We start from the raw sequence: 24,152 nt of genomic DNA, 5'->3' as shown, positions 1-24,152 counted from the left end.
GATGGGCTAGGTGTGGCCTGTCCCACCAGCAACAGGTTCAGCCTGGCATGCTGCAATTCCTACTCTGGCCACCCCTCTGGAGACAGTGGCTGGTGCCACGGGTTTGGGGTCCTGTGGGGCTGCTGTTGGCCTGGGCAGCCCCCTCACTAGCTGAGTGATCTCAGACACACCACGTACCTCCTGGGAACCTCTTTCCTGCAATGTGGCTGTGAGGGAGGGGGAGAGCCGGGCAGGAGTAGAGGAGGATGTGCAAGCAAAGGATGTTTTTCAATTAGAAGAATTGGAAGAGGACATACAGATGGCCAACAGACATATAGAAAGATGCTCGACATCACTAATCATCAGGGAAATGCAAAGTAAAACCACAATGAGATATCATCTCACACCTGTCAGAATGGCTATCATCAATAAATTAAAAAGCAAGTGTCGACGAAGATGTGGAGGAAAGGAAACGCTCATGCACTGTTGGCAAGAATGTAAATTAGAGCAGCCACTATGAAAAACAATATGGAGGTTCCTCAAAAAATTAAAATTAGAACTACCTGTGACCCAGCAATCCCACTTCTGGATATTTATCTGAAGAAATCCAAAACATTAATTCGAAAAGATATACACATCCCTATGTTCACTGCAGCATTATTTACAATAGCCAAGATATGGAAGCAACCTAAGTATCCATAGATAGACGATCAGATAAAGAAGAAGTGGTACATATATACAATGAAACATTACTCAGCCATAAAAAAGAATGAAATCTTACCATTTGTGACAACATGGATGAACCTAAAGGGTATTATGCTAAGTGAAATAAGTCAGACAAAGATAACATATGATTTCACTTATATATGGAATCTAAAAAACAAAATAAACAAACAAACAAAACGGAAACAAACTCATAAATACAGAGAACAAATTAATGGTTGCCAGATGGGAAGGCGATTGAGGGATGGGTGAAAAAGGTGAAGGGATTAAGATGTGCAAATTGGCAGTTACAAAATAGTCACAGGGATGTAAAGTACAGCATAGGGAATATCGTCAATAATATAACTATGTACTATGTCTGATGGGTACTAGACTTATCAGGGGATCGCCTCATAAGTTATATAAAAAGTCTAATTACTCCGTTATACACCTAAAACTAATAAAATATTGAGTGTCAACTGTAACCGAAAAATAAAAATATGCATTTTTTAAAAACTTAGAGGAATTAGAGCACATTTCAGCGCTGTTGGGAAGAATCTGCTTGAGAGGTGAGCTTGACTATGACAGGCAGAGAGGGATGGAGGGTGCAGCGGGGCCCCTGGAAGGTGGAGGCGGGTCAGCTCCTCCCACTTAACCTAAGGGGCGGGGAGAGGAGGCCAGGCGCAGGTGCAGCTGCAGGCAGGTGTGTGCATGTGGCGAAGATGACAGTGCATCTCTCCGGTGGCTTTTCTTTTCTTTGTAAAACAAGTGAGAAGTGAGCTGTACAGTGGTTAAATGGCCAACACCTTGCCTCACCCCCAGTCTAGACTCAGGGGACACAGCCCCCATGTTATCATTCTTGGATATTAGCGCCATCACATATCAGTTTTCAAGCCAAACATCTTTTTCTTGCCTCTCTCCTTCCTCTATGCCCCACGCACCCCTCCACCCCCACCTCCGCCATTAACTCGAAAAGCAAGTCCTATCCGTCTTCACTGCCAGGTGACTTCTGTCTCACTTCTCTCTACCTCCACTGCCAGCACGAGTCCAGGCTGCCGCTGCAGGGCCCTCACGGGGACAGCTGCGACGCGTGCCCACACCCACTCATGACCCCTCGAATCACTCCTTCATGCAGACCCCTCAGTGCCCCTTCTGGGTCATGATGCGAAAACAAGGCCCAGTGCTCTGGCTGGCCCTGCCTTGTCCCCAGCCCCTCCTCTACTGCAGCCCTCATTATCTTGGCGTGTTCTGAGCTTCTCATCTCTGCATTGCTCCTCCCTCCCCCTCCCACTCTCAGAAATCATCTTTGCCCTCTGGACTCAGCCCAGCCTCCCGTCCTGAGTGGGCCAGCCTGGCTCAGGCCTCTCGTGTACTGAAGGGAGCATCCTGTGCTTCCCCATGTAATTGTTTTCTTAAGTACCTGTCTATTCAAGGAAAACTCTGTGAGTCCGAGGTCTTGCCTCTTTCACTCACCACTGGGTCCCATTACTCGCCTCCCCGGGGAAGCCTCACTCTCCAGACTATGGTCCAGGGTCTGCCAGGAGCGGACGTGGCTCAAGTAGTGGTTTGAGTTGGGAGACCTCCTTCCTGGATGAGCTCCACCCCTAACCAACCATGTGGCTTTGGGCAAGTCACTTCTTTCTGTTGCCATCAGTCAAATGGGTGTGTTCATCACACCTCTCACAAACTGTTGAGAAGGTCAAATGCAGATATGCCATGTGATTTGCAAACCATAAGGTAAGAACACTCTTGTGTGTCATGAGTGTCCTCCCAGGCGTCCACATCGCCGTGGGGACGAGCCTCAGCCTGTGCACCAGCCTTTCCTGCAGTAGCACCTGTGCTTCTAGACTTGTCCCCTTCAAGAACCCCGTGCGCCCAGGCTTGGCGCCCCTAACCCCTGGGCTGGTCCTCAGGTACCACCCTCACATCTGCTGAGCCACACACATCCCAGTGTCCTTACGATGTTTTCTCCTCTAAGTCTCTCCCCTTCAAGAGAAATGAACTGACACCCAGTGAGCCTCAAAATTTGTCCTTCAGGCAGAAACTAGGTCTGACTCCTTCGCCGGTTGACTTAAGTTCAACATGGGTGGCCCTGAGCAGGGATCAGCAGCCTCTTGAAATGAATGCATGAACCCATGCATGCGAGATTGTCATCACTCCCTACACGCCCATCCCAGCCCCTCCAAGGGCAAAGGCACTCCCTTTGCCCTGCCACTTGCTTTGAGGCTTGTGACAACATCAAAGCCCTGTGAGGAGGGGTGGCTAGTAGCTGTGTGGGGGCGGATCCACGTGGCCGAGGGGACCCTCTCTCCCTTTGATTCTGACTATGGTGTCTCTGCTTGTGTTTTGCAGGTTCTCCAGTAAGTGCCCTGGATTGTGCTGTCCGCTCCTGAAAGATAAGACATTTTGTTCTCTCTCTGTAGCACTTTCATTTTATTTGGTTAGAGAGGTGTGTCCGAAAATATATATAGATCAGTCCAGACAGGGGTCATATGTTTTTAACTTTGTAGAAGAATGCAAGTTCCACGACTGGACCTGCCCCTTGAAGCATTCTGTGACACTTTCCTTCCAAGAGTGCTGACACGAGCCTGGCTGCTCCTCACCCCATCCCTGACTCCACTGGGTTCACAGAAACACAAGCACCACGCCCACATTTTCTTACTTCTCTGCAGCAGTTGAGCAGTTGAGATAATGTTTTTGTCTCAGGCTCTGGAGTCAGACAGTTGGAATGAGTTGGGCTGAATCACTAGATCCTGAGGTCCGTTTCCCTTCTTTGCCAAAACACCTTTGACTCTCTGGGTTGGGCAGCTTGCCATGAGGGTGTTGTGTCTAAGAAAGGTGTGGGAGAGGAACAGACGCCCAAGGCAGCATCGAAGGCAGGGGATCGTCAGCGCCCCGGAAATCCGGTTTTTCTCAAGAAACGTGACAAGTCCGCCTTTGAGTCATCGTGGCAGTTTTTCAGAGCCCGATAAATTCTGGCGAACTGATTCAAGAAGCACATTGAATTCCTTTCAGATGAGCTGTTTTACTTTTAACTTCCACTTACCATGATTCATGTCTCGATCAGCACCCTTCAGTGTCTGGGCTTCTCAATGCGTGTAGCGCCACTCTGAGCCAAAAAGCGAGCCAGCAAGAATGTGTAGATTTATTGGCCACAAGCAGTTTTTTGCTGTTGAGTCATTCCTGGCTGTCTCATGGAGGTAGCCTGTGTGAACCCGCTGAAGTGCATAATGCAGAGCGCTATGGGGCAGGGATTTTAACTCGGCTGTTAAACTATTAAGTTTATTAAACAAATGAAGAATTCTCAAGCTACAACCTGAGATGGATGCTGATAAGTGAGACACTGGCTGGGCAGTCAGTCGGTTCTCTGAGCACATGGAGACCGAGAAGCATCCAGTAGCAATAAATGCCCCCACCCCCGCCATATCTCTGGCTTCCAAGGCCGTCTTCCTGGGTTCACCCCATCGCAGTAGCAGGAGGCGGGAAACCCATATCTATCTGCTCTCTAGGTCCCTTAGCATTTTAAGATCATTTCCATGGTGGTTGTGACAATGACCTTTTGAACCCCTTGTCCCCATGTGTGCTGGCTGACTTGGGGAGGACGTACATGGGTGCGTGCCCTGGTAGCCCCTCTTGTCTGACCCAATGGGGCGATAAATGGGCGCTCCATTTCCCAGACCTGTCAGAGCCCCAAGTCCCCCCTCAAAAGGCATCAGTTATCCACCAGCACCTCTGCTGCAGAACATGGAGTGGAGGGGGATCTGGGGCCCTGACTGAGTGCTAAGTGTTGCCATATGGTTTTCTACCGAAAGTCTGATTATTAATGACATATTAATTATCACAGGGGCAATCAGGACGAGATGGCTACCCGGTAATTTGCCATTTATTTTTTTCTCTCATCTCTTTTCTCTCAAGCCAGTATTCTTCCTCTGAGCCTTTTATTTAACTGTCTGCACTCCTCTCTTTTCCTTTGCTCCTGGGGGCCTGGTCTTTCTGTAGCTCCAGCTGCCCCACATGCAAAGCAAAAAGGCTTTGAGAAGGAGTCCACCCAGCATTGCTCTCCCTGCCAGTACATCCCAGGGTCCAGCCCTCGGCTGTAGAGCACCCTCCAGGCTGGCTTGGTGCCGGCATCTTCCCAGTGCACAGGGAACACCCTGTCCCAGCTCGTGTTCTGTCACCACTCGGCCACAAGAGACTGGTACATTCCAGTTCAGCCTTGTGGTGTCATCACTTCTCACATCTTTTACAATTTAACCTAAAACTTGGCTTGTATTTGGAGTCAACGTCCCTAGCCCGGGCTGGATGAGGGCCACATAAGAAGCAAGTTGAAAGGTGGCCGTGCGCTGCCAAGTCCTGCACAGAAGTCCCAAAAGCATCAGAGCAGGTGGCGAGCTGGTGGAAGGAGAGCGTGGCAGGACTGTCCCATCAGGGAACATGTTTGTTCTGTGCCTCAGGCCAGGAAGGTGCAAGGAGGGAAACGTTGATTGATTCAGAGGCCTCACAAATGGCCAGATCTGTCCAGACTCAGGACAGCTGGCAGTGGAGAATGGGGTGGGGTCCCCAGACCTACAGGAGCCGCCTTTGCGGGAGGCTATGGAGAGCAGTCCAGCTTAGAGCATCAGAGAAACCTGTGCCTTCCAGCTGGGTGACTTTGGGGAAGGCACTCACCCTCTCTGAGCTTTAGTTTCTTGTTCTGTGAACGGGAGAGATGAAGAACTCCCTCAGGGAGCTGAGTTTGGATTAAATGAGACTGAGGAGGTGACGGTGACACTAAATGCATCACAAACCAGGCTCTCTGGGACTCAGTGGAGACTGGGGGCATTTATCTCATGTCCAGAGGCGCCCACACTGGGTCTGGGGTAGAGTTTGGGGTCTCTGGAGCTGCGAGGACAGCTCCCCAGTAGCAGGTAGCCTGGCCTCCCAGACTGCAGATGTCCTGCTCTGTGGGAAGTAGAATGAAATGTGAACACCAGCCAGGAGCACTCTGGGGACAGGACCCACCACCAGGGATCCCCATTCCTATATGGCAGCTAGAGTCATGGAGAACCACAGGCTTTGCTGGAATATTTCTGCCTCACGTCTTGGGGCCATCCACTTCAGCAGCTCGTGAAGACTGGAAACTTTCAGACAGGCCCTCCGGCATGGCCCGGTTAACTTGACAGGCCGGGTTACTCTGGACTGTAGATACACGTGTCCGAGGGGCCGAGGGTGGAGGCTGGTGAATGGTTTCTCCATTCTTCCCCATTATCCTCCCTTCTGAGCACAATGGTGACTCAGGACTCCCTTCCCCCTAGCCTCAGGGAGGATGGTGGATGATGGTGGATGGCGGGCAGGTGGGGGTGGCCTGAGGGCTTTGTGGACAACGAGCAAGCATCCTGGTGTGGAGTTAGGCGGCCAGAGGGTAGATCCAGGGGGTGAATCCTTTGGCTGCTCTAAGTCCCCTTTTCCTTCCCTGTGAAGAGGGGAGCTGGGATTTAGGAGAAGTGAGGTCACTTCTGCAGCACGCAGACACCGTGGGTCACAGCAGACAGTGGCCGGGTCACAGGGCATCACAGGAATCTAGCCTGAAGGGTTAGCGGGTGAGATGCGTGGTGCCGAGCCCAGCGGTGCCGAGCCCTGTGACTGTGGGCATGGGGGGCCGGGGCGGTGTGCATGCGGTGTATCCAGCTGCTATGAACTTGGGAGCTTCCAGGGAAGGAGGCAGGAGAGGGCCCAGCAAGCCTACCCCACAGCCTGTTCGCAGGTAGCTCCAGTGGTGTCCTTGGCCCCTCTAGCTCCTCATCACGGGAAGCCCTGAGCAGGCCAGGCCAGGAGATGGGTGAGGAGAAGCCGGTATCACACCCGTGATTGCCCCAGAGCCAGTCATCCTTTTCCTGAGGTCGGCCGGCCCCCGTGTACATGGACGCCTTGCTTTCCACACCCATCCGGGCCTCTTCCCTGGCTGGGTTCAGGGTGGTTGTGCCTCCAGCCCAGGAGCCAGCCAGCCTGCCCAGTTGTGTGCCTCCAAGCACCTTGTTCAGGTACTGCCTCAAGAGCTGTCCCTTCATGAGGCCCACAGGGTGGGGGTCATATGGGACTTGGCCTCTCCCAAGGGAAGAAAAGCAGGCTCATGCAGGCAGGGGAGGTGGGAGGGAGGAGCTCACGTGTTTGAGCTGAAATCCAGATCTCTTGACCTGTGGAGGTCCTGGCTCCCAGTCTGGGGTCTGTTTAAAAATAGCTCCATGTGGTCATCCTAGAGGTTAGGGCAACTGCCAACACGAGGGGCCTGGGCCGCCTAAGAGGCACCTCGTATGCTGAGTCTGCAACAGCTTCCCGTCGGTCAGCCCCAGGTCCAGTCCGGCTCAGTTGCGCATGCTCCGGCAGGCTACTCAGCCTCTCCAAGCCGGGGACATCAGGCCCATAGAGCTGGAGGATCAACGGGTAGCACAGACAGGGCCTGAGTGCCATGAGGCACGGCAGCCCCTCGATAACCTCACTGTCTGCCCTCACCGGGAAAAACCTCAAGGGGAGGGCAGATGGGCTTGGGGAACCACTCTGATGCTCCGACACACGTCAGCAACCTTTGGAGAGGAAAACGGCTTTGAGAACCGTCAGTTGTAGAAAAGCATTTTTTTTCTGCGGCTTAGTAAACTTCAAAACCAGTCTTAAAGAGGATTTTCTTTCTTTTTAGTTTATGCTAAAATCATGTCCCTTCCTAAGGGGAAGGAGAAACAAGAGTGACAGGGGGATGGCGGTGGCAACTGTGCAGGCTATGTTTTCCGGGTTAATCTGGGCTGGCCCCGCCCCTGAGCAAGGACAGCTGAAAGCAGGTCCGTATTTGGACCCTGTAGTGGGGGGCGGAGCATAGGAGCCGCCTACCTCCATGGGGCAGGGTATGGACTGACCAGGGCCCAAGGTCGCATGCTCACAACCGTCCTGTACAGAGGTTGGCCTGTCCTTTCTACTGCAAGGTCAATTAATCGCTTGCTGCTGATGATAACAGAAGAGTGTTTATTAAGAAAACTTCCTAAAATAGAGAAAAGCACAAAAAAAAAAAAAAACCAATTATCTATAATCCTACCACTCACAGATAAGTCCTCTCAATATTTTGGTGTTTGTTCTTCCAACATTTTTTACACACAAGTTTGTTTCTATATTTCTTACTCCACACATTTTTTGTAGCTTATTTTTTTCACTTAATGTATCGTAAGATTTTCCCACATCATTAAGAATTCTTATAAAATGTAATAGCTACATAGTATTTTATCATATATAGTTTATTTAAGCAGGCTCCAAGTCGTATTATTTACATCGACAATTTTTCACCCTTGCAGTCAACATCCTGGGAATAAATCTAGGCCTACTTCCATAATTATCTCCTTAGAATAAATGTCTGGAAGTTGAATTGCTAGACCAAAGGGTTTGCACATGTTTAAGCCTTTGATGTGTATTGCCAAATTGTCCCCCAGAAGGCTATACTTATTTACATTCCCACCAGCAGCATATGAAGGCTGCATATTTCCCCAAGCCTTAGGCAACAGTGGGCATTATCATGCTTTTAAATCTACGCCAACACAATCAGTTAAAAAAAGATAGATTTGTGTATGTATCTTGTTTTAATTTAGGGCGTATTTTCATGAGAAGTAGAATCTTAGAGATTAAACTAGATTTGAAAGGTTCCTGCCATCCTAACTACCACCTGGTGGTAGAGTTTGGAATTGCAGGTTTAGCATTTAAAGAGAAAAATCACATTTGAGATCCATCCCAGTTCATCCAGGGAGAGCAAACATCATGGTGTCAGCAGCATAGGGGGAATGTTGAGCTCAGAGCATTGTGATCGCAAGGTGGGACATGCAGAGGAGAGGTGAGCACAGCACTCTTGCCTTTTGGAATAGTAATCAGCATTTATGTTGATAAAGTGATTTTGCCATATTATAAATTTGGCTCAATTCAACAAATCTGTAAGATATGTTATGCCTTGTGCTGAATACTGGGGTGGAGTTGGGGAGGCACAAAGATGGATCAGACTCAGTCACAATATTTGGGGAGCTGGGGGAAAGAGGGACCTATGCAGCCAGTTTGCCATGGGATAGAGAGGGAGGAACTATTAGGGGTTGCTGTGATTTTCCTGAAGTTTTTTTTATCACAACCCCTTTTTTCTTCCCCAAACTATGGCTTCTGTCTAAGAGGACAAGACTTGTCTCTCATGCAAGTCTCAATCATGCCCACACCTTGACTTTTGCACAGAACACATTAGATCCTCTCATCATCTCCTGTTTACGACATCAGAATCCTGACTTTCCTCTGCTTCGGTATTTGGCTTTTCTGACTCTTGCTGTTGAACTTTAGTGACTTTCTGGTTTGTTTTACACTTTCGGAATGCAATTTAAACATTTCTTGAAAAACGTGGTTTCGGTAACGTCTTCCAGGGCTTAAGATTTCTCTGCATTTGGATGGATGAGGAGAGCGTTAGGTTGTGAGGCCAGAGGTACGTGGAGACCATTAAACCCAGCATGTGCCAGCAGTACGGAGCCCCTGGGGTGGGGAACGTGCCACCCCATCCATCAGCGACTCTGCGCCAGAGGCTTTTCTGAGTCTTCGGACCAGTAACGAGCAAGAGAAACAAGTTCTCTCCCTGTAGTGGGGAGGAGAGAAGCAATAAATAAGTAAACACGTAAGCCAACGAAATAGCTTCAAACAGTAACATGTGCCAGAAAGAGAGAGAATAAAGCGGGGGCGTGATGAGATTGCTGGCTGGGTGGATGGGAGGGTTTATTTGGGGTTGAACAATTGGAAAGCTCTTGGGGAAGATGACATTTGAGCTGAGACTTAAATGATGAAAAAGATGCAGTGATTTTGACAGGAAATTGCTCTTGACAGAGAAAAAGCAGGCATGCAGGTCATGAGTTTAGAACAGGTTTCATGTGTCCAGGGTACATATGAGGCCAGTGTGGCTGGAGTAAGCAAGGAAGTGACAGGAAGATGGTAGAAGTGGAAGCCAGAGAGGCCTCCAGGGCTGCACTGAGAAGGATCTTAGAGGCCACAGTGGGAGACCAAGGAAACTTACTTGGCTCTGTGTTTATAAAAACCACTTGTCCCCAAAGACAGAGTACTGTGCCAAGGGCTCGGAGATTCCCCCTCCAGAGACAACCAAAAGAAAGGACTGTCCTCACCACTCCCCACAGCCCTCCATCATGCCAGAGAAGCAAGATGCACCTGTTGAGTGCTTGCTGGGTTCAGGCTCCCACATGCTCTCACCCTGGGAGGTTGATGGTGTCAGCCCGACTTGACAGATGAGGAAGCTGAGCTCAGAGGGTGTCAGAACTTGGCTAAGACACAAGCCCACCCGTGTGACAAAGCCCAATTAGCACGCAGGCTGTGGTCTCCCCTCCCTCACCAGCTGTTCTATCAGTAAGCAAGTCGCAGCTGCAGGCTGGGGCTTTTGACTGTCTGTGCGTTGACGGAGGGTTCTTCTCCTGTCACCGTCTGGAGAAACAGATATTTAGAGTGAATGTTCCATTTCTCCTCCTCATCCTATTTCTATCTGTCCCTGGAGCTCTCTCCTCATGCACTGCTGTCCACCCTGTTATCAAACTGTTAAGACCCTTTCTTGCTTTCCAAAACATGAAAACAAAACAACAAAACAAGTCTAAAAGAAAGAAGTCCATTTCTCCATAACGTCTTCCCTCCTAATGCTCATTCATGCATCGGTATCATAGCCATCATTAGAAATTAGGAAGAAAAACATTGCCTTCATGGTGAAATGTCCGATTCCGTTTCCCTGGCCAGGTCCTGTCCTGTCAAAGAGCAGCTGCATGAAGCAGGCCGCGGCCAGGGGACTGCGGTCATGATGGAGGCCCCACTCCCACCCATAGGCAGTCACTTAGCCCTTTTGGGCTTCCACATCCACGTTTGCAAAGTGTGAGGCTTAACCTGGGTGAGAATGTCAGGAGTCAGATCTGTGCAGTAGTTCATCCCATCAAAGTACATCCCATCTCTGTGCATTACAGTTTATGCTCATTTTGTGGATTGAAAACCTGAGGCTTAGAGACCCTGGGGTGGGGAACGTGCCACCCCATCCATCAGTGACTCTGTGCCATGTCGCTTTTCCAGATCGCGCAGTGGTGAACATGGGGGCCTGGCCTCCCCCTTCAGACCTTAACACGCTGATCTCAGGAGTCTCCTTGATTCTCCCACCTGCAGGTGGCACCATTTCCAAAGGCCTGTGATAACTGGGGCACATCACTCAGCACATAACTCAACTAGAGTTTCAGGTCTGTGTCACACTTGTCACTTGAGGGAAGGAGATAAGGCCAGCAGGCCCCGGAAAGCGCATGACCCACTCAGCAAGTGCTCATTGGTCCCCACTAATTTGGGCTCTGAGCTGTTTCATGAAGTGGCTTTCTGGGTCTAGCCACCTCTGTTGGCGTTCTGACCATAGATGGAGGCTTGTCACCCACCCATCCTGCCCACTGTCCCCTAGTCAAGAGTGAGACTCTTCCATACAGAGAGCTTTGCCATACAGTGGGGAGGGCTGTCAATCATAGACAGGGATTCTGCCCCACAGAAGAAGGCGTGGAGAACTCTGCCTGGGACCAACCGGGGGTGCCCCACGGAAGAGGAACAGGTGTGTCTCGAGGGATGAATAAGAGTTCAGATGGAGAACAAGGTGGGAAGGGGCTCCATGCAGCACAGCACAGTGGCAGTGGCTCAGCAGGTGGGGGGACGGTGCAGGGAGGAGAGAAGATGATGATGAGTAAAGTCCCCCCTAGCAGAGAGTTTGGAGGCCAAGGAAGCCCCTCTGTGACATGGACAGATGTGCGTATTGAAAAGGCCTCCCTGCTCCAAGGCAGACGCTGGAGGAAGGAGTCCAGGTAGGGGGCGAACACAGTAATTCACAGCTGAAGCCCAAAGCCCAAATCATGAATGTCTCAGTGAAAATGGCAGGAAAGGGGCCAACCTGAGAATGAGAGCTGGCGGGAGTTGCAGGCCGGCTCTGGCAGGTGAGAGACCAGACCAGCACTCTTCACACCCAGCGGCACCAGGGCCCATCTGGCCACACACACTGGAATCTTGGGGTTGGGGCAGGGGGCTGCACAGTGTCTCCAGAAGCAATAATGGGACCACTGACCATCTCCAGAAGCAATAATGGGACCACTGACAGGCTATGGGGACAGCAGAAGCTCCGAGCTGAAATGTAGGCTATGAGGCAGGGCCTCAGCCTGGGACCAATTTTGAAGAGAATGACTCAGTTGGACTGTTTGGAATTAATCATCTGAGCAAAGAAGGACCACAGAGTAGCACACACTCATATGCTTTCCTGCACTGTTGCTGTTCAAATACAGCTTTGATTGTAAAAGTGTAATTAGTTCAGTGATTCATCTATAATATCCCAGATTCATCTGTTTTTAGGTTCTGACATCCTACATCTCATTTTAATCTGACCCCTGCAGTGCTGCTCCCCAGCTTGAGAGGGAACGGGGTGAAAGCAGATTTCCCGAAGTGAGGGCCCCCAGATTGGAACCTGGGGAGACACAGCCAGGCCCTCAGGAAAGGGCCACCATACTGGCCTTTCCTCCCCAGGGTCCCTCCCCAGCCCAGAGCAAGTGCCTCTTGACTCGACCCCTTGCCTTGAGCCCACGTTGTGTCCCCAGTGTCCCCTAGAATGTCATATGTGGGGCAGCTTAAAGGCAGGAGGCCTGTGCTGCAGTTCCCAGATACCTCACTGACCTTCTACAGCTTTCTGCATCTTCCAGGCAGTAGCCAGGCGCCCTCAGCCCCAGGTTTCAGCCTCCAAAGTGCCTCCTCCCAAGTCCAGCTCTGGGAGAGCACTTAGCAGGGCCGGCCCTGTGGGAGCTACCCTTTGTGGGTATGCCTGTGACATCTTTGCAGAATGGGGCCCTCCAGACTGGTTGCTGGCCGAATATCTTCCCACTTCCCCAAGCAGCAAAGCATCCTCCAGCATCCTCACCCCACTGCATAGAAGAGGGTGCTCACAGACCAGCACCAGGTTACCAAGGCAAGTCAGATCCTCCAAGTAAACAGATTCACAAAAAAGTGGGTCTTTGTATAAAGCTGGCCCGCCAAGCTTCTGAAATCAGGGACTGGACCTCTGTGCTGCCTACATGATAAAGAGAGAATGGGCTTGAGATCTCTTAGACTGTATGACCCAACTCCTCTCCAGCAGGTGAGGGAACCCCAGTGCTGGGCACACTGGCTGAGTTCAGTGAGTGGCAGTTCCTACCACTGTGATGAGGAACTGACCCCAGCAGGGGGAGCTCTGGAGGCTGAAGGAGTCCTCAATGCCCAGGGTCCTGGCTCAGGATTCCCCAACCTCTGGACCGTGGACCAGACCAGTACTAGTCCGTAGCCTGTTAGGAACCAGGCCACACAGCAGGAGGTGAGCGAAGCTTCATCTGTATCTGCAGCTGCTCCCCAAAGCTAGCATCACTGCCTCGGCTCCACCTTAGATCATCAGCATTAGATTCTCATAGATCCCTGGTGCCGAAAGGTTGGGGACTGCTGTCCTGGCTGAACTCCCAAGCTGTGGCCTGAGGGCAGGGGTCAGCTGGTGCCCTTGGTAGCCTTTGGCAGGTCAAGGGCGCCCTCTGGTGCTCCAAGGCTGGGCATTGGAGCCAGTGGGAAACTGGACGTTCATTCGACAAATAGTTACGGTGTTCGCCCTATGTATGAGGGACTTTGTTTGGTGTAGGGGGCACAATTGTGAGAAATATATTCAGGGGCTGTGGTTGAGAAAGACAGAATCAAAATTCATGGGCATTCCCACTGCACCGTGCATGGTGGTGGGGAGGGTACAGGTTGCTGTGAACACCTGTAAGCCAAGCCAGCCTGCTGGGTGGGGGGGGCTGAGGCGGGGGGGAGAAGGAGTGTGACCCAGGCCAGAAAGCTGGGTAGGTGCTGACAAGTGGGGAGCTTTGGGGGGAATGTTCAGACAGAGGATGCAGAGAGATGGTGCACCGGAGACAAGCCAGGTTGGTGAAGGAACAGGAGAGTGAGGGTGGGGAGCTTTTGGCAGGTGGCCCTGAAACACCCAGCCTCATCGAGCCAGTTAGCTGCCTCCCAAGGTGGCCACGAGGTGGCGGTAATATGCAGTGGCAACCAACCTGAAAAGGGCCCAACTTAACCAAACCTTTGCAAACCCATCTGGCTGCCCAGGAAGCACTCCCCATCACTGGAAGACTGCAGGCTGGTGCTACACAGCCACCTGTCAGGAAGGGTGTCTAGGGATAGAGAGGCCCCAGCGGGTCATCTCCCAGACGAGGTGGGAGCTGTTCCACAGATGGGGCCGCCCTTTCTGGGGCCACTGAGACCCCACTCATGGCACTGCATGGCACAAGCCTAGCTTGGGGGCCTAGAGAGGGGGCACTTCAAAGACTCAACAGACTTCCCTCAGCTGGGCCTGCGCTGGGCACTGGAGCCTCGGGGATAGTGACTGTGGGAGGGGAGGTGGCAGAAGACAGCAGGGGTCTGTAACTGAGAAACCGTGCAGTGGAGTGAGGGAGAGTTGAGGAGGGCTTCTCAGAGATGATGTGTGAGTCTCGAAGGAGGCACTCGGGGTTCAGGCATGAAATACAGGTTGAGTCCCGAGCCAAGCTAGCCATGCCTGGCCTAAGCTTCAGTTTCGTCACCTATGAAATGGAAATAGTAATGGCACCCACCTGACGGCTGTGCTTAGGGTCGGTGACATCAGACGAGAAGGCAAGGGAGTGTGTCTTTAAGCTCCGCTCCATTTCCCAGATGTTCATCCCCAAAACTGGTCCAGTGCATTACAGGCACCCTCACTCAAACCACTGGGTGCCACACTCCAGGCCAGACACTGTCACCTACAAGAACCCATTCCATCCACACCATGCCCACTTTCCAGAGGAGGGAACAGGCTCCAGGGAAGTTGTGCAGCTCACTGCCAGGTCTCCGGGGCAGGGATACAGCAATCCGGACGTCCCTACACCTTCAGAGTGCAGGGAGGACAGCCGTGTGGGGACGGAGGCAGGGAGGCCGCTGGAGGCAGAGAGGCCAAGTTCTAGGCAGGGGAGGTAGGGGACTGGTGAGGGGGCCACAGTTTGGAGAGATGGTTCAGAGCCACAACTGCAGGTTCATGAGCTTTTTGCTGCCTCACAGGGGCCATGCCCTGTCTACAGGGGGCGTCGTGGTTCAACCTGTGCAGGTCAAACATTACATCTTCCAATATTTCAAGAGAGGCTAGAAATCCAAATTTTACATTAAATCTTTGGATCCTTAAAGGTTCTAATCGATTTATTTTCAGTGGGTGACTATTGTGTTGTCTGTGGAAACCAAGCAGGGCCCACCCCACAGCCCAGGGGACAGCTTTCAGAGAAGCGAGACAATCAAACCTGAGAGTTTCTGGGAAGAAGCCTGCGATGGCCCCCAGACCACGGCTGGGACAGGAGAGCAGATCAGGGGTGAGGCCTGGGCATGACCGGGGCATCAGGTGTCCCTGCGGAGCGCCCACAACCTCAGTGTCTGCTGAGAGCTGTCCCGGTGACCCTATCCCCCAGTGTCTGGATGATGATGCTGGGTCTCGGGGCACCAGCTGCAGCCACCAGCTGGACCTAGGAAGGGAGGGTGCCTTCTCCCTTCCCTGAGGGTGGAATCGGAGTCTGGGAAATTGCTGGGCCCGACTCTCTTGCTGTGAACCCCGTGTGAGCCATGCTGTCCCAGGCAGGCTGCCTCCCTTTAAACGTTCTCCATCATGTAGTTCAAGCCACACTGAGACTGTCAGCTTTCTAGCCAGGCGCTGCTCCATCCTGCTAGATCTCCACCCAGGAGAGGCTGCCACCAAAATGGTGCCCCGCCTGCCAGCTACTTCCAGTGTCCTCCAGCAGACCAGCCATGTGTGCCTGAGCTGGAGACAGCAGATCTGAGGCAGCTCAGATGGACACAGCCTGACTCACTGGCCCACCTTCCATCCTCCCAGACCCAGTAAGAGTCAGGCCCATTACCCACTCTGCCCTACCCAGGAAGAGTTTTTCCTTATACCTGACAGGCTAATTAGGTAACAGGCAAGTGTATAATTTAAGCAGATACTTGGAGACCAGTTCAAAGACATAAGCACCACCTCTTTTAGCCATGATGTATAACGTGGACATACATATAATTGTTTCCAGCGCATGCAGCAGAGTCACTGAGCGTGCTCTCTCCCCAAAATAGAAGCCAGCTGGCTTCCCAGTCTCACAGAATCGTAGAGCTAAAAAGATCTGGAGATTTTCTAGATCAAGGGTTACAAACCCAGATGCCCCTAAAGAACTGGCAGGTCACCTCGATGAAACATCAGATCAGGTGTGAGGCAGTAGGGAGGGGCAGAGCCTGAGACCCCGGGGTGGTGCCCTGCTGAGGGAACACTTGCCCTGGAAGATATTGCCAGGCATGTGGGCCTCAGGGTGCAAGATCTTCCAACTTTTTGAGAAAAGTCCAAACTCCAGGTGTTCGTGTGAAACTTCACAATTTTTAAATGTTGCACATAATTGGGTTAGTGCCTTCTTGGTTTGTTTTTAACTGCATGGACCAAACCGAACCTGTTTCCAGGCCTAGCACTTCACTGTACAGACGAGGAGAGGGAGGGTGGCATCGTGTGGGGCCAAGGAGCAAGCAAAGGTCCCTAGAACTCCAGCCAACTAAAGCCCAGCCCCCACCCTCCACGTACTGTGAGTTGAAGTGCAATGGATGACTGTAGAGCCCACTCTATGTAGTGCCCCAGACCCCAGGAAGGGGTTCCCCAGGAGGAACTGTGTGCTGGGCTCTGCATCAGGGCACCAGCTGCAGCCCCACTGGACCTAGGAAAGAGGGTGCCTTCTCCCTTCCCTGAGGGCAGAATCCAAGTCTGGGAAATTGCTGGGCCTGACTCTCTTGCTGTGGCCCCCGTGTGTGCAAATAGCCTGGCCTGAGAAATGAGCGCATTGGAGCAGGACTGCCCAAGGGTTAGCCTACCTACTCTTTCACACACTGGACAGCCCAAATGACGGTGCCTTCACACAGCAATATGCACTTCCGCGGCTGAGACTCTAGGCCTCAACCGCCTTGTAATTTGATGAATCGTCAACATCTGGGCCGTAATTACTGGGCCCTGGACTGATAAGCCTGGTAAGCCCCTTCATCCAAAGGCCTCATTTCGAGGGCTTCATTCCCTGACAGGAGCCATCAGCATTAATTACAACCAGAAAGCAAGACAGTCACCCAGCTCTGGCTGGTCTGAGCATTTACTGCCGTCTGCATCTGCCAGTTCACTGATCGAGTTCACTTCAACAGACACTCTCACTGATGGATCAGGACTCCTGAGCCACTCCAGGGTGGAGTGAACAGTCAGCACGGCCCCTCTGCTGTAGGCTCCCCTTTTCACACACCAGCCTTCATCTCCTGAGGGATGCAGAGAAGCTTCAGCGATAGAGCCGGCATACCCCATGTCCCAAACTTATTTCACCAGGAAACCTCCCCTCTTTTGCCACCTTCTTTATTTTTCTCAAAAGATGACTTCGTGAAATACTCAGGAAATACTCCACGATGGGAGAGAAGTGAGAAGACCCACAAAGGGGTCTGCCTGGCATCCCCCCGCCAGCCACTGGGAGGGCCACACTCCATAGTGCTGTCCCCCCCAGGGGCAATGCAGACCCCAATTTTGTGTCAGCTTGCCTGTAGGGTCTCGTGTCTCAGGTTGGTCTGAGAGAAGGAGACAAAGGAGACTGACTGGGACCCACAGAACTAGTCATTTGAGAGGAGATGGGCATGACCTCCATCTTACAGAAGAGCATGTGGAGGCTCAAGGCCACGCCAATCTGTGAGTGAGGCAGGGCTGAGCCAGTAATGGGGGCCTGCCGCCTGGCCCAAATGTCCTGGGGCTCAGCTGACCTGCGAGAAAGAGTGATTGAAAGCAGAACCAGGCTTATAAACAGCTGGGAGGTTTGGCTTTGAAAACTGCTGATGAAGTCCCAGGCTTCGATCAGGCCAGGGAGAAAGGCTGCAGGAACTGTGCACAGCATGCTGTGGCATCTGACCTTAGCTGAGGCTCAGAGGGGCTTTGACCCCAGACGAGGCCTAAGCCCTGCCTCCACTCCATGGGTTGCTTGAGGGCCTTTCCTTCCTGAGAGACACAGGGAGACGAGTAGGGGCACCCCATGGTCTGGGGTAGGGGAGCACTGCCGTGACAGAATAAGACACCGCCACCAAGGGCAGCCTCCACCGGCTGCTGACCTCCCTGAGCGGCCCCGTTCTGCTCAGAACCAGCTTGTCACCAGCTGGGACACTCAGCAGAGACCCTGCCCTGCCTTGATGCAGCCTGAGCCTGTGCTCCACCCCATGTTTGTCCTTGTCCCCTTCAGACCAGTCCCTGGCCCTCCCTTGGGGTGTTTCTGCTGCTCTCAGAGGACCCAGAGCCAGGCTCAGGCCCCCCTCCAACAGTGGAAACACTCGGTTCACAGATGGTCCTCACAGCCCTCAGCTGCTTTGCTGAGATCAGCCAGGCCCAGAGATGAGAATCCCGTGAGGCTGGGAATGCTGCTCTTCCGGAGGCGACAAGCAGGATAATGGATCAGACAAAGCTTGCAAGAAAGAAGCTTTATCCCACAGCCTGTAATCTGGTGTTTCTCATACTTACTTGATCGTGGAATGCCTTTCCCCAGGCCAGCCTGTTAACACTCTGCGGGGCGGTATTCTGCGGGACACGAGTTTGAGAAAGGCAGCACATGGGGTAACTGTGGGCAGGGCCCAGGACAGGCAGATCAGAACACTGCCCCCAGCCCCCCTCCCCCGCCGGCAGGGTCGACTGACTGCAAAAGCAGGCTGCCTCCCTCCTCCACCCACACCTCCCTGAGTTCCCACCTCAGTGACTACCAGTGACCACTGGTCACCCAGCGGCCTCTCTAAGGGTCAGCTATTTCCCCAGACAGAGAAGTCAGGGGTCTTTCTTGCTCAGGTGTCACCAGAGATGAGCCCAGAGCCACGTCCACAAACCAGGGCCACAGCTGTGGGTGGGCCCCACCTTCAAGGTCAGGCCGTGCCCTCTGCTCTGTAAATATTTACATGGGGTGTCTGTGTTTGTCGTGGGAATCTGCCCCGTCAGATCCAGCCAGCTCCCAGGGAGTAGCAGCTGACTTTCCTTCAGCCCTGTGGTGGGCTTTTCAGGAGCACTGCTCATGCTACACCCTCTGCCTCTGTTCAGAAAATAGAGACTTTATTCACTTTTTTAAAACTCCAAGTCCTAGGAGCCAAGAGCTCTGCAATCCCAAATATAGGCAGAGCCCCGGGTGGGAAAGCTGGTTCTCCACGTCTTATGGGGCTTCTCATACACTAGAGAGCGGCCTTGGGGACCGAAGCTGCACCTGTAATGACCCAGCAGGGACGATCTCAGCTGGCGGAGGGCAGCATCCTGCCCAAAAGACAAACGGCCCTGTCTCAGGAATGCCACTGTCAGGAAGGGGCAGCTGAGGTCTGGTCATCAGAACACCTCCAGGGACAGCTGTAAGCACTGAGATTCCCTCCCCCACCCCCCCCCCCACCTTGCACACACCTTACACACACACACACACACACACAGGCTCCTTCTGCAGTGGAGACTTCTAGAAAAGCAGGGTACCTCAAGCTCTGCATGCTGCATGTCAACCAAGCAGCCATCCTGGACCTGGGCCTGGGGACCCAGCCGCAGACCGGAGGCAGCCCCAGCCAGGGAGGGGGCCGAACCAGAACACGTTCTCAGTGCTTGGCCTGGGGTGAGGGCTTTGGATACCAGACTGGGAGGTCTAAACATCATCCTTCAGGGGTGAGGCTTCCCAGAGGGGCTCAAGCAGGAGAGCAGTATGATCAGATTGCATTCTAGGAAGTTCTCCAGGGCAGTGTGGGGGAGAGACTACAGCTCTTGGTCAGGGAAGGGTCATGGGGATGCTACCCAAAATCTCACACATGCGGGGGCTTCCTGGAACCCAGATTGAGGGGGGCTATGACATGCCTCATAGGACCAAAGACAAGATCCCCCTGCAACCTGAAGACAGATGGACCCACACGTGAACACTGTCCAGCCCATACAGAGCTTTAAAAGTAAGAAAGGGAGGGTTTCTGCTCTATAAGTGCTTCCATCAGGCAGGAATGCTTCTTAAAGGGTCACACAGACACTGGTGCCAGCACTGCCACCTGGAGAGGAGCAGGGAGGAGGAAAGGAGGTTTGCTGCATCCTATCTCCTCCCAGTTTGCACCTTTCACTCAGTGCATTTGACACCTTTCCAGCAGAAGCCACACTCACGGGTCAGCAAGGCAGAGGAGCGCAGCTCCCTGTCACAGATAATGAGGCTCAGGGTGACCAGCTGGCGTATGAGAAAGCCAGGATTTGATCCCAGGTGTGTCAGAATCCAGAGCCAGCCTCCTCGGACTGCTCCTTGTGCCTCCCAGAGCTCAGCCATAGAACTTTCCTCTGGAAGAATGGAGACCCAGCTCTGTAGCAGACAGGTTGGGTAGATGCTGCTTCTCCCTGGGGAGGCTCCCCGAAGAGGGGCTATTTGAGCTGGGCCTTGAAGAATGAGTAGAAGTTCTCCAGGTAGAGGCGGGACACTGCTGTGGAGGGGAGGTGGGAGAGCACGGCTTGGGTACAGGTAACAGCCTGACGCATGATATCAATCAGCAAGGATATCCATCTGACCCTTCACTTTCTCTGGAATAGGATCAAAGTAAAAGAGGGTCCAGATAGCCCTGCCCAGGTAGGGTCTGCTCAGTGGGAGAGACAGAGATAGTAGGAATAACCAAAGGAAAGCAAGGCCTGTGAGGCTCTAATACTCCAGGTCCCCCAGGATGGCCATCTGTCACCCCCTCTACCCTGTGCTGCAAGAGAGGGAGCACTGCGTGAAGAGTAAGGCTGATTTCAGCCCTTGGACAGTTCACTGGCTCAGCTTCTTCGTCTGCGCGATGGGGCTGGTGCCTGCCTCCCAGGGCTGTGGTGAGGGCTGGCGAAGAGAAGGGTCTGGCAGGGCTCAGTCAAATCCAAAGGGAGGAACGTTTGTGGACATGCTGTGGAGAGTCTCCCCCTCTGCGGTCTCCAGGGCTTGGATGCCCTCTTCCCTCAGACCCATCTCTGCTCTGCGTCCTGGACTTTATCGGAGACACCCTGAACTCATCACCCCATCTATGCCCTGAGGCCGGTTCTTGTCCCCAGCCAACTGCCGGTGACTTAGCTGTGAGACCCACTGTGTCTTCCCTCCTGGCACATGAAGGGGAACAGCCTGATTTAGTTCTAAGCTGCACCTTAGTCTCTTTTTTATTTCGGGCTGAATTATGGTGTTTTAAATCCATGCAGACTTATACAGGAGCAAAACTTGCACTGCATTTGGGCTCATTTCAGGGGGACGCACGGGCACACCCAGGATCTGGGCATAGAGACTGGTGGCAGCCACACTGGACAAGGTGGCTGGGTGCTCCAGTGGGCAGTGGGATGGAGTAAGGAAGGTTTGAACAGCAGCATACAAGGGCAGACTGGGGGTGGGGGAGCAGTGAGAGAGGCTGGACTCCATGTGAGGTCACTGTAGGGGCTTGAGTGAAGGACATGGAACTGAAGTGCTGTCTGGCTCCAGCCTCAGGCTGTTCTGGCTGCATGACCTTGGGCCAGGTCTCCCCCTTGCTGGGCCTCAGTTTCCTGCTCTATAAGACAAGAATGGTGACATCTCCCTCACAGGACTGCTGTGATGATAAATGCTGACTGCGGGCCATTGTAAGAGACCCAGGATGGGGCTGGGCCCCCGTGTGTGTTGTGACAGTTGGAAAGCCAGGCTGAAGTGAGAGGTCCAGAGTGGAGATGCCCAGAGGATGTAGCCCTGAGGAGGCCTAGCAGACCTGAGCATGGGAGATGGAAGAGAGGCCATGTCCAATTTTATCAGATTGCTGAAGGGAGGAGGCCTTGGGCATGTGAATTCTGGGGTCACAAGAGCAGGAACTCCAAGAGACCAGCCAGCTAGGACAACTCTTGTGAGCCTCAGATGACGGGGATGGAACTGCACCTGTGGCTGGGGCTGGTCAGGAGCCCCAGGGCCTGGATCCCCAAGACTTTGGAATGGGCCACTCCTCAGGGGACCCCGGCTGCCCCCAGGCCATCACTCCAACACCCATACCCTCTCCCCGCGGTGAGATTGGTGGCCCATAAGCACTTAAGTAACCAGTTTTCAGAACTGCCGTTTTCCTGCCTGGAGCAAGGCCGTGGCAGGAGCCCGCTGAGGGGTGGCTGCTCTCACGGCCTCCAGGGCATCGGCAGATTGGCTGTCTCTGCTCAGGGCAGTCTGAGGTCACGCCAGGGAAACTGGTCATTTACCACTGGAGCCAGAGGCAGGGTCACCAACTCCCAGGCTGTGCCCAGACCCAGGGAAGGAGACACCAGCTCTGCCCTAGCCAGCAAATTCTTCCTAGAGCAGGAGAGTGTCCCCAAGGATACGTTGCTCTCTCCAGGTACAGGAGCCGGGGAGGACATTGCAGGCAGAGGGAGCAGCTCAAGCGAAAGCATGAAGATGGGAAAGAAGGCAGAGAGCTCGGGGAGACCAGGAACACAGAGCAACCAAATGGCAGAGGCTGGTCCCGGCCACAGAGGATCCCAATGCTGGGTCAGGGAGTCCAGCCACAGCAGTGGAACCACAGGGGGTGACAGGCGACCACCCCCCCAGGCTGAGAGAGACCTGGGTGGGGGTCGGTGCTAAGGCTGAGCTGGCCGCCTTCTTGCTCCCTCCTCCCTGCCTTCTCTGGGTGGTTCTCTCCGCCCACGGTGCCCCACACAAGCTTGTGTGTGTGTGCGTGTGCTTGCTATATCCAAATCCCCAAATGTTACTTTCTCAAGGCCTTGCCCGCTATTCTTTTCCAGTTCCGCCCAAAGCTGGACATGCCCTCTCTCTGCTTGGAACTGGCACAACCCTTTGTCTGCCCCGCCCCTCCACTCTCCATGGTTTATTGTGCACAATATTGTTCACCTTTCTTTGGCTTGACTCAGCGCACACCAATCGGCACACACTCCATTCCAGGCCTCATCCAAGCACTGGGAACGTGGAGATCAGACCCTGTTTCTGATCTACTGGAGGACTTATGTAGACCATACGTTAACAATACACGTATCACGTGGGACAGTTAGAATATATGCTGGGCTCAGGGATAGACAGCCTGACTCTGGGAAGTGGAGAAGCCTGGAGGCCTTCATGGAAGAGGAGGTAACTGAGTCAAAGATGATGCACAGAGGCGGGCAGTGTGTACAAAGGCTCGGGAAAGTGGAGCTGCCTACAACGTTTGCTGAGATCGAGAGTGAAGTGTGTGGGAAGATGAGGACAGTGGCAGAGAGCAGATGGGCCTGGTCAGCGACACTACCCCTCTCCCTGTTGGATTCCTCTACACCCCACACAGAAGTGGAATTCACTGAGGCTTTGTTAGATGGGTAGGTGGGTGGAGGGGGTCCAGTGGGGCCACTGGACAGGGTCACTAGCCCTCCACAGATACCACAGAGCCCCCAGGGCCCCTGAAATACCCTAGCTCTCAGGACTCACCTTCGTGTTCCTTTGGCTTCTCTTGGCCTTGATTTCTGTCTGCAAAGGCCACAGCAACAATGATGCCTTGGTCTGTTTAGGCTGCTGTGACAAAGTGCCACAGACCGAGTGGCTTATAAACATCAGAAATTCATTTCTCATAGTTCTGGAGGCCACAAGTTCAAGATCAGGGCCAGCAAGGTCAGGTTCTGGTAAGGACCCTTTCTCGCTGCAGATGGCTGCCTTCTCACAGTGCCCTCACATGGCAGAAGGGAGCTCTCTGGGGTCCCTTTATAAGGACACTAATCTCACTCATGAGGGCTCCACCCTCATCACCTAATCACCTCCCAGAGGCCCCATCTCCTAACACTATCACATTGGGGCTTAGGTTTCAACATGCAAATGTGGAGGGACACAAACATTCAGTTCATAACAAATTACAAGTGACAGAAACTCAATTCAAGCTGCTTAAGGGAAAAATGTACTTGTGGACAAACAAAAGAGTGCAGGGTGGTCTCAGCTTCAGGCTCTTCGCCCTGCCTTTCTCTCTATCTCTCAGCTCTGCTTTCCTCTCTATCACCTCTTTCTCAAGCCAGGTGGTGCCCAGGAGCTCCAGGCTTAGCCCCATCCGGAGAAAAGAACACTCTTTCCTCAAAAGCACCACCATTCAAAGTCCCAAGCATGATGCTCATTCCTGAACCAATCGCCCTGGCCAAGGGAATGCGGTCATGTGCCCAAGTCCCACGGGTGGAGATCAGGATGGTTTTGGAAAAGAAATGGGACTCTGCTGTCAGAGGAGGGGATTCTGGGCAGCAAACAACATCCAGACACCCACCCACCACCACCAAATCTGCATGAAATGTACCCAGGACACAGGCTCAAGACAGGCTTTGGTCTCTTGTCACTCAGGAGTGCCTCTGGGGTCATAACACAGAGGAAATGCCTTGCCATGTGTAATTTCTATGTCTCTCTCTCTCTCTCTCTCTCTCT

The 24,152-nt window shown here is 53.0% G+C and overlaps 1 protein-coding gene across 13 annotated transcripts in view; it reads left to right on the top strand.

Moving 5' to 3' along the window:
* COL23A1 (collagen type XXIII alpha 1 chain) overlaps positions 1–24,152 on the top strand; it is a 283,264-nt gene that overhangs the window by 235,481 nt on the left and 23,631 nt on the right. For 10 of the 13 annotated variants that reach the window (XM_039880152.1, XM_039880151.1, XM_039880150.1 and 7 more), the window contains exons 4-5: positions 3,034–3,041; positions 4,526–4,552. In XM_039880152.1, the coding sequence (XP_039736086.1) occupies positions 3,034–3,041; positions 4,526–4,552 (35 nt within the window). The remainder of the gene's footprint in view (positions 1–3,033; positions 3,042–4,525; positions 4,553–24,152) is intronic. The other 3 variants (XM_039880141.1, XM_039880149.1, XM_039880148.1) reach the window with 1 other exon arrangement.

The sequence above is a fragment of the Pteropus medius genome, unplaced genomic scaffold (genome assembly GCF_902729225.1).
Source record: "Pteropus medius unplaced genomic scaffold, Ma_sr-lr_union100, whole genome shotgun sequence".
NCBI lineage: Eukaryota > Metazoa > Chordata > Mammalia > Chiroptera > Pteropodidae > Pteropus > Pteropus medius.
This window is presented reverse-complemented; position numbering and strand designations above follow the sequence as displayed.